The following is an 18,350-nucleotide window of genomic DNA, read 5'->3' as shown; positions in this document are numbered from 1 at the left end:
CCCATTTCCGCTCTTTTCCGTGGTGGAGCGCCTGTGGTTTTCGCCCTACTAGTACCTCTGAGCTGGTGACAAGTTGGACTGGGCCGTCCTATCTCACTCACAATGTGGCCCATTTCTCGTGTTGGGAAATAATTGGGCAGTGTCCTCGCGAGACAGTTCCAACACGTCGCCGTGCGGATCATGCTCATGCGTGCAGTAACATGATTCACATGCGTGACCACATATGGCTTGTACCGTTGGATTTGATTCGTTTCGTTTCAGACATCAGCTTCAGTGCTGCCCCCCGTCTAATCGTCTACCAAGAAGAGAGAAACGCAGTGCTGTTTGTTTCTCGGTGGGGGAGGAGATTCTGGCGCTGAAGATGTGTCGAGTTTTCCCTGTTGGGGAGTCCGAATCTCCAGCTTCAAAGTGCACACAGCACACTGTCTAGTCAGTCACTGGGTCATGATGACCGTTTGAGAAATACTCCTACACACGATGTCGCCACCAGGCACCAAGCCAGATACATTGGATGCTACCGACTGTTTCTCAAGAAATGTTGGTGTAGCCGTGTGTTGTTGCTAAGAAAAAGACGAGTGATGAAACAAGCTTAAACAGCCAGCTCCAGTCAAAGTTTGGTAAGGAAGGATGTTCTGAAACCCAAAGAATTAGGCTAGATTGCCCTACCACCAGTGTAATCTATCCTGGTGCTTTGGCGTCTAACGCCAATTAATCTACGGATTAGCCTTTGTTTAGTTAGAGCAACTAATAGTTAATCACACCCCGGAATCTTCTGGCTAACTAGTATTCAGGTAATATAGTACTGGCACTAATCAGGTTTGAACGCTATCTCAGACGCATCTGTGGACTACACTGACTGACTTGACCTGCCAAGTGCGCACGGCACGAGTTAGCACTAATTGCAGAGGCTCAAACAGTTTCGAGCTGAACAGAGACCTAGCGTACAGTATGGAGTAGGAATAGGAGACTATCAGTATCAGGCCAGTACCACCAAAGAGCAAGCGCCAAGCAAGAATTTTTTGGCGTCCTTTTTCCAGGAACCCAATAATTGTGCCGGTGGAGAAACTTGAGACGGGGCAGGAGGTGCAGGGCACAGCGTCCGTCTGTCCATGTGTGATGCCCACGACTCCAGGACGCGAGAAGCACTGGTGATGATGAAAGGAGCTCGGGATTTGCAGGGCGATGGCGGCTCCGCGCCCGACTTCGATGAACCACGCGTCCACATGCGTCGTTAATTTGGCGCGTCCAACCGAGATGCAGTTTTGATCTTCTGGAGGCATGGCACGCAAATACGCAATGCGTTCACAAAAACCTAGCACTACGGATTGTAAATTGTGCAGGAAATCAAATGAGCTGGATTAGGATGTGTCTGTTTTCAGGGGTACAGTTGTTCTCGACAGGGGGCCAAGCGCCGAAGCGCGTGTGGACAAACATTCGTGTGTGGCGCCGGACGCCGACCCGTCGCGCCGTTCACGTGCGGGGCGCCCATTCGTCGTCGTCGTCGCCGCCGCCGCCGCCGCGCAAGCGCATGCAGCAGCGACGCGCGGGCGGGCGGGCCGGCGCGCCATGATTGGGCAACATGGTCGCGCGCGCCGCCCGATCTGCCCCAGCCCATCCATCGTCGGCCGGTTCCCCGTCACGATTCCGGAGATGCTATCGCGCGCGGATTTGGTGCCCCGATCCGTGAGATGGATGGATGGATGGATGGATAGCCTCGCGGCCCCGCCGCGCTCTGGTCCCGATCGGCGAAACCGAGACGCTGCCTCGCCACCGCATCCTGCATGGGCTCACGTCCCCCGTGCGGTGATCCCGTGCGTGTCGCCGCTGCCCCCAGACTGCGACGCCACCGCGCGCGCGTGCGGTGCCACCCTGCCGACTACTGGTGCAACCGCCTAGCAGTAGCATCGACACGGAAACCTTGGATCCATACCACTGTTGCTCGCGAAAGCGAGCGTACGAGCAGCACGCAGGCGATCCGCAATCATGTGGCGCTGATAATTAAGTTTGGCCATGATGGCCGTGGATTCTGCCGCTGAGCCATCCCAATCCCATTCTGGATCGGTTGCTTGCAACCCGATCTCTCGATCTTCTAGTTGGGTGGGGCTGGTGAGGCGAAAACAAATTTCACATTTTTTTGTGCTTTTGATTGAATTGGTTGAGTTTTCACCGGGCTTTCGGTTGGAAAAGAGAGAGAAGGATATCATCATCATCTTTTGGCAAAGCAGTAGCGTTAAGGTTTTGGAAAACCTGGAAAAGTTGGGGTTTTCAAAAGCACAGCCTTGTCCTTTTGGAAAAGCGCCATGAATCCGCTTTGTTGAAGTTTTCGATTGCATGCCGCAATTTCTTCAGCTCCTTTCCTCGGTGTGTGTTAGGGCTTTGTTGCTATAGTACAGTAATCTTTCAGGAGACTTGACTCTTGAGACAATGGAGTGGGGTTCGAGTCTGGTGGTGGCACAGTGGAACGTGGTACTACTACTACTAGCTCACCCGGATAACAGTGGCCGTCATTTCCAATTGAAGGCGCCGTACCACGTTGAGCCCGACTAGGGCCTTGTTTAGTTCCAAAAAATTTTGCAAAATCGACACTGTAGCATTTTCGTTTGTATTTGACAAAAATTATCCAATCATGGACTACCTAGTCTTAAAAGATTCGTCTCGTCAATTTCGACCAAACTGTGCAATTAGTTTTTATTTTTATCTATATTTAATACTCCATGCATGCGTTTAAAGATTCGATGTGACGGAGAATCTGAAAAATTTTGCAAAATTTTTTGGGAACTAAACAAGGCCTAGGCGGCATCGAATGAAGATAGCCAGGAAGGGAGAGGGATCTGAGCTGTGAAGAGTGATCATGACGGCGATGGCGATGCTGATGATGCTCTCGGCCAATCCAATTCCATCCCCCGGCGAGGTGGTGGTGGCGGGCCTCGTTGGAACTTGCGATGCTGCGTCATGACGTGGACCAGCGCAGCATCTATTCCCTCCCGTCCACGCCTAACACACTGTTCTCATCTCGCTATGGATGGTCTTCTCCGTGCTTCTTTTACAGTGTCTAGCCGATTGAGAAAACGTATCCTCTTTTCTATCGTTGCATAAAAAAAGTTAGAGCAAAATATAGCTCTAATCTATATATTTTTTCTATTTTTTATTTAAGAAAAATTATATCTCATTTTTTAAAGAAAGAGGAGAGCAACTTATCCCTATCCATACATCTAGGCAACACAGAAAGCAGACAATGGTGGATATGGAAGAAGTCAAATGATAAGACATGTGAGCATAGGCGTGATGCGTAAGGCGTGAGCTCAATGTTATCGAGCAGTACCGAGATGTGGAGTAAAAGATAAATGATAAGTTATAATATATGTAAAGGGGTTATGTAGACATTTTTATAATGTTTATTATTGAATTGACACACCATCATATCAACACACCACGTTCATGTCGATAAAATTGTCCTCGAAACCGCCCCAAAAATTATTTAGATAATTTTCAATACTTCACAACCACGAACGGTTAAGGGGCTCAATATATCTTCTTTTTTAAAAATATCTACCTAATATAAAAAAAATCTTTAGTTTCTCACTCTCCGTCCATTCGTCCGTTACTCCTCTTCCCACTCTCTCCTATCTATCCTCTATTTTCACACCTTTTGTTTTGAGTTTGGAGCTACAAAATATTCGTTGACACAACACGATGCGTTGCTCAATGCTCATGCCATGGCTTGGTTTCCCGAGGAGGTTCATATCGCAACTTGTGGTTCTCCTTTCACCTTTCCACAACAAATACACATAATAGTTACATATTTAAGTTAGTCAATCTTCTGCTTTTATATAGGCCTTGGAATTTATTTAATTTAAGATTAGACCAAGCATAACTTAATTCAACAAAAATAGCTAGCTTATCTGGCACAAGCATCACGAAACAAAGTATACGTCCCATTACAAATGTAGTACATGCAGAAGAGCAAAGGAACTTCTATTCATTCATCTGACAGAAAGGGAAAATTTCCACCAACGAATTAGAAAATACAGATGTCGCCATTTTAATTAGCAATGACTACATTCCGTTTTGTGACAATTATTTTGCAAAAGGCGAATCAAAAATAGGGAAAATCCGACATTTCATCGCTCAGAATTCAGATGCGCTGCCCTACGCCCTAAAGTGGGCTTCGGATGTGATGGCCATAGGCCCAATTCATAGCACAGTCAAGCCAGTAGCGGAAGCTCGGGATTCTCAAAAAAAAAAAAGTAGCGGAAGTTCGGGGGAGGCCCAATCTTTTTCAAAGCGTGTGTAGGGTAAACAAAAAAAAAGGTAGATAGAGAAAACAAACTTTCCTAAAAAAAAGATAGAGAAAACAAGCTTGACTCCTCAGCAAACCCGTATGTAATTGCACTAACCTAACTGCATCCGTAAGTTCAAAGGATGAAACGAGTATTGTGTTTTGGTATGGAAATGAAAGGCTGAGAACAGTTGTAAATTACAGTGTACAACGGAAAGTAGTTATTTGCAAAATATAGCGATCAGTCCATTCAGATGTAGTCTCTGTAAGTTCAGTTGTTTTTATCATTAATCGAGAAGGCCGCCCTATTGACATTTTCAGAGGAGGATTTTACTGCCTGAACAACAATGTCACTGTATAAAATATCAGAAGAATGTAATTGATTTCGCAGAGACATTAAATTGCAGTTTCTCATTACTGATTTCAACTATCAGCAAGAAATGTGCCAATAAACGTTCTTGGTATGCTCAATGATTAGATACATGTTTGCCTCAAAAAAATGGTTAGCTACTTGATCGATCAGTTGTGGAAGAACCAAAAATTGAGAAATCATAACTACACTCAGCTATCCTTTGGAAGAATTGTGTCACATAATACTATCATAACTCATCACATGTACACTTATCTCCGCACTCCAAGAAAGAGCTTCATGATGTAACCAAGATTTGATCATGTTGAATGAAAGTACCTGAATGGGGAAAACCTTTCATAAGAAATCCAGCATGAGAAAGCAGTAATGTGCAGTTTGCTGAAAGCATGGTCAGACACAGACGATGCAGCCTGCTTTATCTCACTTGCATACTTGATCAAAAATAAGAACTGAGATCACATAAAGGGATTGTTGTACTAGTGAGTCACCTGAGTAGCACATCCAGGGTTGAAACTGCTGGTACTTGACAATGTCAATAAACTAAATACTGTAGTGTATAACAACAATTGGCTACATGCATTGATCTACTGTGAGTCTAGTTAGCATCTTGGCTGCTCCAGGCATTTTTGAAAGAAACGATTTCCCTGCAATATGGATTGAACTAATAAATAAACCTGGAAACAAAACAATTGCCTGTATTCCCAATAGTATAGGATTAAGAACCATAATCCTCACCTTAAAGGCAAAAGTGATATCTGAACTGTCAATCTGAAGTGTTACTCTCCTAAGCTTATCTTCCTTGGATTGCCCTAGCTTCATGAACCCCTACAATGCAAACACCATCAAACACTAAACACTTTGGTTGCCTTTCTTTTCATTCCAGTGCACTTAAAAATAAAAGAACATATTTGCATACCTGATCGCTCAAAACCATACACATGTTAGAAAATTCAAGCATTCCAACTGCTGGAACTTGGGTTGATCTACAAATCTCAATGTACGATTTGTTGAGCTGGAAAAAGGACATGTATAAATGAGTTTAGAATTACAAGGTGAGGTTATCTGATCACGTGCTTACTTTCAACATGGCATGGAATAAGCATTACCTCGCCTAGAGTAGTAGCCTTTTTCTTGCAATGCTGAAAAGTATTTGCCAACGCACACAGCACCATCTGCCAACAATTCATATATATAAGAATGAGACTGAAAGAAATGTAGCAGACAGGACACTAAAATTGATGGAACAAGGAGTCAGAAGAGAGAGTAACAAAGCTCTGGAGGCTCTACATTCTAAAGTGTATGACATTTTACCTGTTGGTGCTGGGGAAGACATAGTATGCTATCTATGACTGCTGACTTGAATGCTTTTGACAAAGCTATATCCATATGGTCAAATGTCACCTGTAGATATAAATATTAGACTCCAGTTCAAGATGATTCAGTCAGTGAATGAGTCCACAAATCATTTGAAAGAATTCGGATAGGATCAGTCAAAATCACTGTCGGAAGAATGTGCACGGGTTTATTTAGCAGAAGATAAAGAGGTCACTAGCAACACTCAAGCCTAATGGTGCCTGTAATTCAATTTGCTTTCAATCAAAATATGCAACCAGATTTATCTAATCCTAATGATCAAACAATTGGCTAATTGCATCTTATGAAAAAAGCTAACACCTTGAATTAGATCGATACACTTAGGAATTCAGTTTAATTTTGTACTTTTGTGTGGTATTCCACCTAGAAACCATTAGCATTCCTCCATTTAAACTTGCTAAAACAAATCAGGTGAGAACCAAAACTTACTATTCCTAGTTCTTGATCAGGGGAATCTTGTAGCCTTGCTTCAAGAACCTCCACAGCACTCCTGGAATTCACAAAATAAGGATGTTGTATTGTAATGGCCGATTTTGCTGAAGCATGCAAATTAAAATCTCGATTCTTCAATCAACATCAATACAACCTAACATATATAACAAGATTTTGTAGTTGTGTTTGCATGTGCATCAGAATGATTCACAGTTCCTTTGGTTCCAGAAAAATGTTGTTCAGTACATTTATCAGCTATGGCAGTGGAGGCTAATCTCAGAGAATATGACTGAACAGGAGAGACGTACCTGCAAACGCCTAGAGCTTTTCTCATGTCACCAGAGGCTGCTGCAACTTTCTGATAAAAGAACATTCACCAAAACATTACAAGGTAAATAAACACAGATGAAATAACGAGTTCAATATTATGGTTTTTGTAAATGAAACTATTGAGTCCTTGCAGGGTGAGTACACTTACTCTAGCACAAAACTCCAGAGCTAGTGGTTCAAAAACATCATACTCAAGACCCTGTAGAAGTGTCATAGCTAGAAATTATGAATAAGAAGATGAATATGCAGTAACTGGAGATAAATGCATAGAAACCTGAATTGACAACACAATGCAATAGACCAATAGTTACCTTTAGCCTATGCTTAACAATGTCAGATATTTGATCCTTGGAATATGCTCGAAAAGTCACAACAAGAGGCTTGCCTGTCAATTAGTATAGCAAAGTCAAAGGCATGCCAAGTTATTTGATCAGCAAATTTAGAATTAACACTTCAAAGAGTACTTACAGTTTAAGGATTCAAGCTTTGGAAGAAACCGATCTGCTAAGTCTATGGCATTTGCAATTCCTGAAAAACAGTGCTGTCAGTCAAAATGGTAGATTGGTTCATTGACATAAATAGCTAAGTGTAGGTGCAAGTATTCTTCAAAGCTTCACCTATTAGTATGCATCTAGAGAATGCACAAGTCGTAAGCATGAAAAGATCATGTAGCACAGCACGGTCTCTTGTTATTAAGTAGTCCATCTCATCCACAATGACCAGCCTACAACAGCAACACACAAGTCAGATAACATGATCAGAACAGCATGAAAATCCCAATAATTATAGTGGATACAAGCAGTTATTACATCATTCTTCTTGGAGCTGAATCCTTGCTGGAAAACATGCTCTGAAGTTGCTGAAGTGGCGACAATTTGCTGCTTCCTTTCTTTCGGTTCTGAAATTTTCCTAGTATCTGCATAAATAAATTGATCAGCATATAGAGTTTTTTGTCGCGTTGGATAATCATCAATAGATCGAGCCTATAACTGAGTAGCAGTTATTACCTTGCCAAAAATCTCTGAGGTGTTGGCTAGGTTTGTACAATTGATTGCTAAGGAATCAGGTGTCTCCATTCCCATCTGCATTCACACATAATTAACAACAAATCCACATAAAAACACTCCAAAAGCAGAAGCTGCAGTGAAACATGAGGAATTATTGTAGCATACCTCATCCGCCCAACACACCAAGCTATCCTTGATCTTGTTAATAGACAATGTCTTCCCTGTGCCAGGGCACCCACAGACATAGAGGCTACCAGCCTTCTCCTGCTCAACACTAGCCTTACAGAACTCAAGGACGCGCCTGAGCTCGTTGTCCCGGCAAACCAATTCAGACGACGGCACTGTTGCCACGTGCAGCGCCTCCTTGACAGCCCTCATCTGCGCGGCATCTGCGTGGCACGACCAATTCTCATCAGGCCCCAAACAAGTCAACAAAGCAAACAAATCGGCCGGCTAAAAATGGAAACTGAGGGACTTACCTCGGGGATTCCACTTGGGCTTCTCGGCTGCGACAAGGTCGCCGTAGAGACGCTTCCTGGAGGACTTCGGCGACGCGGAGAGCAGCTTCGGCATGCATACCTGTGAGATTACGCAGTTGGTGTGCATTGCAAAGGGGAAACTAAGCAACAGCCGACCAGATCTACATCAGAGTCCAGTAAGCAGTGGATCTTACGGTTCCGGTGCCGGCGTGCGGGGATCTGTGAGGGGAGGTGTGCCGCGACGCGGCGGGCAACTCGCCGGCGCGGCCTGGCGTCAGCCGGCGCTTGACGCTGCGCGGCGTGCTCGCCGCCGCAGGGGATGGCGTGCCCACGGCCACGGACGACGCGTTCGCCGTCGCGCTGCGGAGAGTCGGCATTGTGGCTCGCCGGGAGGGGAATTGGCGGTTTTTACTTTGGGGATGGGAGACAATTTGGGGGAGGAATGTTGGATTTGGATGGCGGGGAGAGGGAGACGAGTAGTAGGGAAGAAAAGGGCGGGGGGCGGGGGAGGGGAGGCGGGAGGGGCGCGAGCGCGATCGCGCGCAGACCGCGAAAGGGTTTTTCGGCTTCGCGCGGGAACGCGAGAGCGCGAACGTGCTCTGGCGGTCTGGCCTCTGGGACCGGGGTAGGTGGCTCTTCAAAATTGTATGCGCGCGCGTGCATGTCATGTGATATGAGCCGGTGCGAAATGTGTGATGTTTGTACTGGTAAAACCGTAGGAGTGTATGCGTCAGCGCCGCGTCCCCGTTTCATAAATCAGAAATTTTTGAAAACATAAAACCCCAACTTCAAAAAACTAAGTCTCAAAAACCTCCATTTGAAACCTTTTCCAAAAACTACTGTAGGTACCAAAAAAAACATTCACGTTGACATTGTCGCCTTATATGGTTATATTGTTGAAATATATACAGTGTCTTTCTCTTTACATGCCATGTGGTCGGCCATCCTTGGTATTTTAGCTCATACCCGTTATCTTCAATAAAATATTGATTATTTTACCTCTATCTATTACTCTCTCTGAAAATAACAGCTAAGAGCATCTCCAAGAGCTCCCTAAAATTTACTTGGTATATCATGTGTTTTAGCAAGTTGGTATTTTGTTTTGCAAGTGGAAAAATGATGTATCTCCAACAACTTTGTATTCTCACTTGGTAAAAGTTGAGATAATATTCTATCTTTGTACGCGACAATGTTCCTGGTTGCAATGTTCTATGTATGAGATAATATTCTATGTATGAGACAATATTCTCTGTATGAGACAACATTAATATGCATGAGATAATCTTCATTTTCACATGTGATGACAGTTTCACTCTATTGTATTTTTTATTTGAATATGTCGCTGTCAGGATCAGTCGCGTCAAGCCTGTCAGTCGCGTCAAGCAGATTTGCCGTCCACCTGCAACTGTCGTCCAACAGGACTGACGGACATCAATCTATCAACAGCAGCAGATCAGTCTGTCAACAACAGCAGCAGGCCGAAAACGCCGATGCACGCTCTCTACGCGCGCGGAGCCTCCTCTTTTCCAAGTTGACAAAATACCAAGTGCATATACCAAGTTGTTGGAGATGAGAATTTGTGGTTTTGCCAAAAAATATAGAATACAAAGTGGATATTGGGAGCTCTTAGAGATGCTCTAAGGACCAATTTCAGCAAACCTCCAAGCCTATCAGATCGTAGCTAATCAATTAATCATCCCCGCCACCATAGCTCACACCCAAAATCTCCAAAACGGGATCTCCATGACGGTTGTATTTCCCACTATTCTTATGTGTGAAAACATTGTTTGAAGATCTAATTTTAGACGAACCTCCATGCGGCTGACTCGAGGGAGACATGGGGCGAGGAAAAAATGGCGCCGACACCAATAGGGAATATTGGTTGTCCACGCGCATGGATTTATTAATGTCTTTGCTTTTCCAAGTGTTAGGTTGGGAGTTTCGATAAGAAGTCATTGGAGTGCTTTTTCATGCAAAAAAAAAAAATAGATGCTTCAACACACAAAATAGATTTTTTTACTTATGAAACAAAAAAATGAGAGGGGTAAAGAGAGAAGATGAAAACTAATTTCATCCTTTTTGTAAAAGTGACAGATAAAACTAACCCCACCCAAATTTATATCAAACTTTACATGTAACTTCTTGCGCGCCAATATGTGACGCACCACACAGTTTTTTTTACTAGCAATATATTCATCATAACTGTAGCTAAAATTGGTAGTGAAGTTAGTCATTGTCTGATACATATAGGTACCATAAGTCCATAACATTGGCCATAGTGTTTTGTGAAGCCTACTAAGTCTATCCCAAATTTCATATGCAATTGTGAGCAAATAGACTTGATTAGGCACATAAATAATGTTAAGAGATCCTAATAGAGCCTTTTTTTAATAGGACAGTTAGAAGATCAAGGGGAACAAAACCTATTGGTACTGAAGCGAAAGAGTCAGAGAAGAAAGATAGAAAATTTTAAAGACATGCACAGGTTATAGTCTTTTGCAAAAGTAGAAGACATGTAACAAACTTATCTTATACTCCTATAAAACTAAACCCCACTACCTATTCCTCTCAACATGTAAGTTATCCAACCAGGCAACCCACTATCACACATAATTAAAAAGTCACTAGCCCATGCAATCGTAGTATCCACGTCAGCAAGACAATGTACTTCTCTCAACATGCAAGCTATTCAACTAAGCAATGCACTATCACACATAACTAAAATTCACTAGCCATACAATTTTAATGTCCATGTCAGCAAGACATATAAGTATTTTGTTTGTCCACGTCGTCATTCCACGTAATCTACCATATTCCCGCAGCAACGCGCGGGGTATTCTCCTAGTTTATGATATGTATGTCCCTCATGCTTCGTTGACTAAGTCCAGCAGCACGAGAAAAAAGAACACCAATGGTACAAAAAGTGTCGACTACTAAATCGAAAACTATGGGTCATAATTGAAGTTCCTAGTGCATTCTTTTCATCATTTTTTACGTACTCATGTTTTCCATGACATAGCTATGAAGTATAAAGTGAAAATGCAATTATGGTCATGAAGGCTAGCCCTTCGCAATGACTGGGAGGTAGGAAGGCACTCCATTTGCAATCAGCAACGTCTACTAATAGTCTAGTGAACGTAATTGAGAGGATGATTTTAGAAAGCCTCTACTTATTGTCAACCTTTTTGTCATGAGTTTGTTGATTAAATAGGTAATGGCTAGTTTATTGTTGTGTTTGGGCAAGTATTCAAACTTTATGTAACTAAGTTCTATAAACATTTGACATTAGCTTGTTATGACTTCAATTTTAATATAAAATGTACTTTTCTAGTTAGCATGAACTTGTCATGAACTATAGTGTATGCTTTTATATATGTGACTCTTAATTCTACTCATGCTCGTGTTGTGATTCAAGATCATGCATGATTATTGATGGAGAAGTTGTACCTCACATTGAATTCTATATATAACATTCCATGGTATTCAAAGTTTTCCCAAACAGTAGTGCCATGGTATTCCTAGTTCCGCTACAACAAATGTATTGACCCCTAACGTTTTCTCTATGTGACATATTTAGAAAATTTCACAATATACCCGTTGTGGGCTCATTTGAACTACAACAATGGGCATATGTTTTGTGACAAAAAAATTGCACCTGTCATATGTTGACATAAGAGCCACAATAGTGACAAATAAAATTCATCATAGTGACTCTCAATGTAAAATTTTTGGCCCACTAGTTGGCTTTGGTGCCAACATGACATGCTTACATGGCAACCCTAGAGCCATTAGTTGGACGTGTAAATTTTAGAAAAAAAAATATGTGCTAGTGAGAATCAAACATGCAATCTCATGATTCTAGTCTGACACATTACCAAAAAATAGGTGTTTCTCGAGAGTTGAACTCATTACCTTTAGCTCACACAATGCCTCCCTCCCACTATACTATCACTTATGAGCTTCTGATCGACCCCTTGTTCCTAACTAGATAAACAGGGGAGAATTTGATGCTTGAGCCTTAGAATGGGCATTACAACACTAGCAATGACGTCTCTAATAACTACCCCGGACTATTTTGTTCGGTGCTCGCATTCAATAATGTTGAAACTCGGACGTTCAAAGCAAGGGAAAATAGTATGCCCTCACCATCCTCTCTTCACATAAAAAATCATAATGAGTATAATTCAAGATTAGGGCTAATTTTGGATTGGATGCATGGACTATCTATGTTATGTATTGTTCAAATGGATAATTCGCCTGAATAAAGTTAGTACCCAACTTAGTCGATTTTGGTACTTTTTGAATTGTACTCGTGGTCCATTGTTCCTTATTTGGTATGCCATGTACATGGGCTTATCTTGCAGGTCTGAAAGGTCAGCCTATGCCTTAAGGGCATGGGCGCCCAAGAAGAAGATAGTAGAGTCTCATGCAGGGTGGAAAGGAGGCTAAGAGAGGTGGCAATAGAGAGGGTGATGCTAGGTGGAGGACCATGAGGACATAGATTTTGATTGGAACATGTGGCCTTCTGAGGTCGCCCACCCAACGAGAAATCGACACCCTAATGCAACATGAGCTCTTTGTGGGACTACTTGACATGAGGCTAGTCCACAAAGCCCAAGTACATCGTATGGGACATGATCAAGAGGTTAGGGCATGTGGTGGAGATCATGCAAGTCTTCCAGGCAGTCAGGCTCTGGGACGTGAACAAGACTAGTTTGACTCCAAGGCGAAGACCTTCTAGTGGATCATTGGGGAGCGCTGTGGGGGTATAGACCCCTATACCCTTACGGCTAGACTTGGGCCAGGAGGCTTGGCCCATTACGAGACAAGCTCAAGGCTTGATCCGACAGCTTGGAGTTTCGCGCAAGGAGACAAGACGTGGAGATCAAGCAGGATTCTAGTCGGTTAGAATAGGAATTGATATCGAACTATCTATGGCAATTGTAACCGACTAGGATTAGTTTCCAGATCTGTAACCATGCCCTCCGGACTATATAAGGAGAGGCAAGGGACCCCCCTAGGACATCATATTCTCTCAACACAAATCAATACAACCAGACGCAGGACGTAGGTATTACGCCAACCCGGCGGCCGAACCTGGATAAAAAGCTTGTCCGTGTCTTGCGTCACCATCGAGTTCGTAGTTTGTGCACCGTCTACCGATAAACTACTACCGTAGGTATACCCCAAGGTAGACTGCCGACTAGCTTCCGTCGACAGTGGCGCGCCAGGTAGGGGGTGTGCGTACAACTTCTCCGACGAACGAGATGGTCATCATCCCCGACTTCGTGGCCATGGCGGGTGACTTCACGTTCACCGTCAGCTTCAACAGCTTCACCGCCACGACCACGGAGGAGGTGTAGATCCGATCTGCGCCAACCACTTCTTCATCGACGTCGGCGGCGGCTTCAACCACGCTGGCTACGATTCCAACTACTCCAGCAACGTCTCCGACCACGCCGACAACGCGTCACCCGCTTCTCTGCTACAAAGGGAGGCAGATCGACGACACCGACCTGCTCAGGCTATCGACCAAGTTGTTTGGCCTACTTGCTCTGACCACGAGTCGCAATAATAATCGCCGCGAAGAACGGCGCTACGACAGCCGCGACCACCATCACGACAACAAGTCAAGCAACTCTCCCGACCAGACTTTCGTCCAAAGATAAGTATAATTCTAACATTTTATTTATTTATGGCATAATATTTTTAAGATTATTATTTTTAACAACTTTTTTAGCCGACTAGTTTTTTCTCCTACACGAGCTTTCCAGAGCCGATACTGTCTCCGACTCCTCCCTACACGTGCACGAGATCCGCCCTCTGCGTTCCGGGTGGTCGGCAGTAGCTCTCTGACGTGGCTGACAATCCTACGCGTGCCTAGGTTCCGCACCTCATGCTGATTGTTGGCTAGATCAGAGCTGGTACAAGCTCTAGGATGAATTAACTACTCGTGCTAATTTTATAACAAAGAATCTAAAACTTATCTTAGTACTGATTTTTTATCTAGAGTTTATTTATACATCATATACTACCTATTCTTTATATTTATTTTTCAGGAGTTTGGCCCAGTCGACAAGCTACGCTTGGAGACTCGTCGACTATTCCCTACGCTGTGCCCGGGGACTGCTCCGACCACCGAGCACGTTTACGTTCGCCACCACGCTCGGAGACTTGTCGACTACTCTCTATGATGTGCTCGAAGACTGTGCCGACCACCGAGCACGTTTACGTTCCCCACCACGCTCGGGGACTTGTCCACCGGTCCCTACGCCGTGCTCGGGGGCTGTGCCGACCACCGAGCACTATACGCTCGGGGACTGTTCGATCAGCTCACCAATTTGAGAGTTTTTGGACTGTACCGACCACCGAGCACTACACGTTCGGGGACTGGTCGACCAGCCCACCAATTTGAGAATTCGGGGACTGTACCGACCACCGAGCGTTATATGCTCGGGGACTGGTCGATTAGTCTATTCAATTGCAGACGGACTGGTAAATTCAATTTTTTAGACCTTGCTACAAGGCTCATACTTCGCCTTCCAGCAAGCTCGGGGACTACATCGATACGATGCATCTGGCGATGCATCTCAGTTTCAGAATTTCTTTGAGGACTTTTCTTTTGACCCTGGCACCACATGCCTACGTCACCTACTACCAGGCTCGGGGACTAAGTGGGCACACTTCACCTTGCGGTGAATATGCTTCCTTTTTTGAGGTTTATACTTTTCTTAAAAGTAAAGTGGGCACACTTCATCAGGAAAGAAATCTTTTTTAATTTAGAGCACCATGCATTTTTCGAACAATCAGTTTCTTCGATGTCAATATTGATCAACTGTCTTTTGAGTTGGTCAAAGTACCGTTGCAACTGTTTGGGCGACTCTTTTGTTTACTGAAGACGTCAAGCCTCACTGGTCGAAGAAGCCCAAGACGACGTGTTACATCACAATACATGGTGCTCGGGGACTAGCTGTGGGGGTATAGACCCCTATACCCTTACAGCTAGACTTGGGCCAGGAGGCTTGGCCCATTACGAGACAAGCTCAAGGCTTGATCCGACAGCTTGGAGTTTCGCGCAAGGAGACAAGACGTGGAGATCAAGCAGGATTCTAGTCGGTTAGAATAGGAATTGATATCGAACTATCTATGACAATTGTAACCGACTAGGATTAGTTTCCAGATCTGTAACCCTGCCCTCCGGACTATATAAGGAGAGGCAAGGGACCTCCCTAGGACATCATATTCTCTCAATACAAATCAATACAACCAGACGCAGGACGTAGGTATTACGCCAACCCGGCGGCTGAACCTGGATAAAAAGCTTGTCCGTGTCTTGTGTCACTATCGAGTTCGTAGTTTGCGCACCGTCTACCGATAAACTACTACCGTGGGTATACCCCAAGGTAGACTGCCGACTAGCTTTCGTCGACAAGCGTCAGTGCAAATCCACCGCGACGATCAACCTGAACTATGACCCAATGCATACTAGGTTGTCTCCTCCCTCCACCAATTGAGTCCTCGGGGGACAATGAAATTGGGAGGTTCTACATCGCCGACGAATACAAGATGGAGAAGCGAGACAACATGAGGTGATCACCGTCTTATTCATCAGACGATAGCACCCAAGGCAGGAAACAGAGATGCAGGTGATTATCGATCGGGTCTTAAGGAGGCAGGTGATTCTTTTTTTAGCAAAATAAGGAAGCAGGTGCTGAATGTCACGGCGTCACTTCACCTGGGGTGCTCACAGGCTGGGCCGCGTACGGTCCCCTGGCGAGCCGGCCCGCGTGGCGCCCATGTGGCCGACGGCCCGTCGGACCCTCCGCGTTCCGCACAGCAGTCCACTTGGGTCGTGTGGGCGCCTTGGCATCCTCCCCCGGTGGTGATCCGGTCTCGCGATCCGCCGACCCCGGCCCCCGCGTCCCCGGCGCACGTGAAGACGCGTCCGGTGGGGAATAGAACCAGAACGGAGGAGTGGGTAGGGCAGCGGGCGTCCAACTAAGCCCAGCTGCCATCGTCGGCCCGGCCACGCGCTGCCGGTGCCGTGCCGCCTAACTCGCACATGCACCGGCTGGGCGGCGAACGGATAACCCAAGACGTCGCTGCGTCCGGCGGGCCACAGCGTTGCCGCCGTCTCGTCTCCGCGACTGTGCCGGGCGGAGCACCAATATGCTGATGTCTGGTGTCTCCTTTTCGTTCGAGACTGGGCACAGAGTTCATGCAGCTTCGTCGGAGATTGAACCAGTCCGATCTGTTTCTTCACCTTTTGCAGCGACGGCGACGTGCCGGCGTTGCGTGGAGGCCTCGTATCCTCTAGAAACAAACTCCCGGCGAGCTGAGGGTTGTTCGGATCCGGTCGACGGTTTACCGGTCTCGGCACGCGATCGGGCGAGGTCGCGAGGACGAGAGGGAGTCGGATGGTCAGCGGCTTGCCTAGCGTGCTGCTGGCTCTTATCCGAAATTTCGGATGATGGGATGAGATAATGGCCGATTGGGGGCGGCGTGATGGCCATAATCTTGGCTTCGTATCCATCGACGTATGTGGACCCGTCGTCCGCACGCGCGTCTCCAGGACGTCACGCGCACGCATCATATCGGCGCGCGCCCACTGATGCACAAAACATATGCATGATGGCCCTTGCCGAAACGCTCGCGATTGCCGGATCGATGCAGCACCACCGAGTGCCGGAATACCGGATGATGTTAGGCTGATGCACGTGCTTGACGGCCGTGCTAATTCGGCGGGAGCGGTGCGGTGTGTCTCTGTCTCTAGACTCTCTCTCTCTACTGGGCCTGATGGCGCTAGGTTTGTGATTGCATATGACTCTGGTCTGGTAACCTCACCTCGTATGCATGATGGATTGTTTTAGGGAACCGAAATGCAAGAGGGATCCGATGCTAGACTCCCAGCAAACTGTGTCACATCACGTACGTACGCGTCCGGCCACAGCGTCACACGACGACTAGTGATTGCCCATGATTCCGTGACTTGCATGCCCTTGTGTTCTCAGATGAATCGATTCCGAGAGAGTCAGAAGCAATCATCCTTCTGAATTCTGGCTGCTTTCGCTAATCTGAAACAGGGATATGTACACAAGCGATCGGAAGGTAAACTAAAGGTAATCATTCCAGCTCGTCGGCGTTGAGCGCTCCGCTGCCGTGCTGATCGATCAACTGCTCTGTCGGTTCGTCCTGTGGCGTCCGGGGGGTAGCTTAATCAAACAGGTTATCTGCCGACCTGCACTGCATCCGCTTACATCACCTCGCCTGCCGCCTTAACGACGTCATTTTCACCTAACTGTCTCCTGCTGTGCCGCCTCTTCATGGATATCCACGAAGAGACCGACATTGTAGGAGCAGATTATCATCCCTTGTTCTTCTATTAAATAAAAAAAAATTGGATATACAAGCATGCCAGTTGCAGGTCAGATTAACAAATCAATTCATGCACGTCACAGTCATCGCAACGACCCGAGCTTTTTCCCAGCATTTGAGCTAGCACACAAGTCTATTCTCATGGAATATACCGGGTCAAATAGGAGATCGAGCTGACGACGAACCAAGCGAATTACTACGTTCTAGAATTGACTGATCAAGAGATAAGCACACCGTGAATGCCTGCGCAACTGCAGCTTTCCTCCTAAACATCGACAGGCTTCCAGGCTGCTTCCGCGACCGCGGCCGCCGTCAAAGTTCGGCAGCGCAGACGTCCTCGCAGGGGTGCGACGATGGGTGCCCAGTATTGGAGCTTTCGCCGGTCCAAGATTTCGAGCAAATCCCTGTTGGGTAGAAAAGATTTCCTGGCGACCGCTGACTCGGTGACAAGTGAGAACATTCCGAGTCAGGTGGGGGTGCATGCAGGGCCGATGGGAACAGTGCAATTCGACCCAGCAGCTGGAAATGTGGCCAAATGCCCGAATAGTTTCACCCCTCTGAACTTCGGCTGTGTCCTGTTGCTCCTGCATGGTACGTACGTGCCGTAACAGCATTGAAGCAATCGAGAATAGCATATTCCCATCTCCATCGTCGTAATTACAACCATCAATAATCGCGCCTTTTATTTGTGCATAACAGCTAGT

At 45.7% G+C, this 18,350-nt stretch overlaps 1 protein-coding gene across 1 annotated transcript; it reads right to left on the bottom strand.

Moving 5' to 3' along the window:
• Window positions 4,663–8,734, bottom strand: LOC8058933 (cell division control protein 6 homolog). The gene is made up of 17 exons (XM_002456612.2): window positions 8,466–8,734; window positions 8,272–8,371; window positions 7,958–8,181; window positions 7,793–7,867; window positions 7,595–7,701; window positions 7,403–7,509; window positions 7,254–7,313; window positions 7,097–7,170; window positions 6,934–6,984; window positions 6,764–6,813; window positions 6,453–6,513; window positions 5,961–6,050; window positions 5,756–5,821; window positions 5,566–5,661; window positions 5,385–5,474; window positions 5,138–5,293; window positions 4,663–4,967 (listed from the first exon to the last, which is right to left on the bottom strand). Exons 1-16 carry the CDS (start codon window positions 8,646–8,648, stop codon window positions 5,249–5,251), a joined length of 1,479 nt encoding a protein of 492 aa, XP_002456657.1. The 5' UTR covers window positions 8,649–8,734; the 3' UTR covers window positions 4,663–4,967; window positions 5,138–5,248.

Source organism: Sorghum bicolor, chromosome 3 (genome assembly GCF_000003195.3).
Source record: "Sorghum bicolor cultivar BTx623 chromosome 3, Sorghum_bicolor_NCBIv3, whole genome shotgun sequence".
Classification (NCBI taxonomy): Eukaryota; Viridiplantae; Streptophyta; class Magnoliopsida; order Poales; family Poaceae; genus Sorghum; species Sorghum bicolor.
This window is presented reverse-complemented; position numbering and strand designations above follow the sequence as displayed.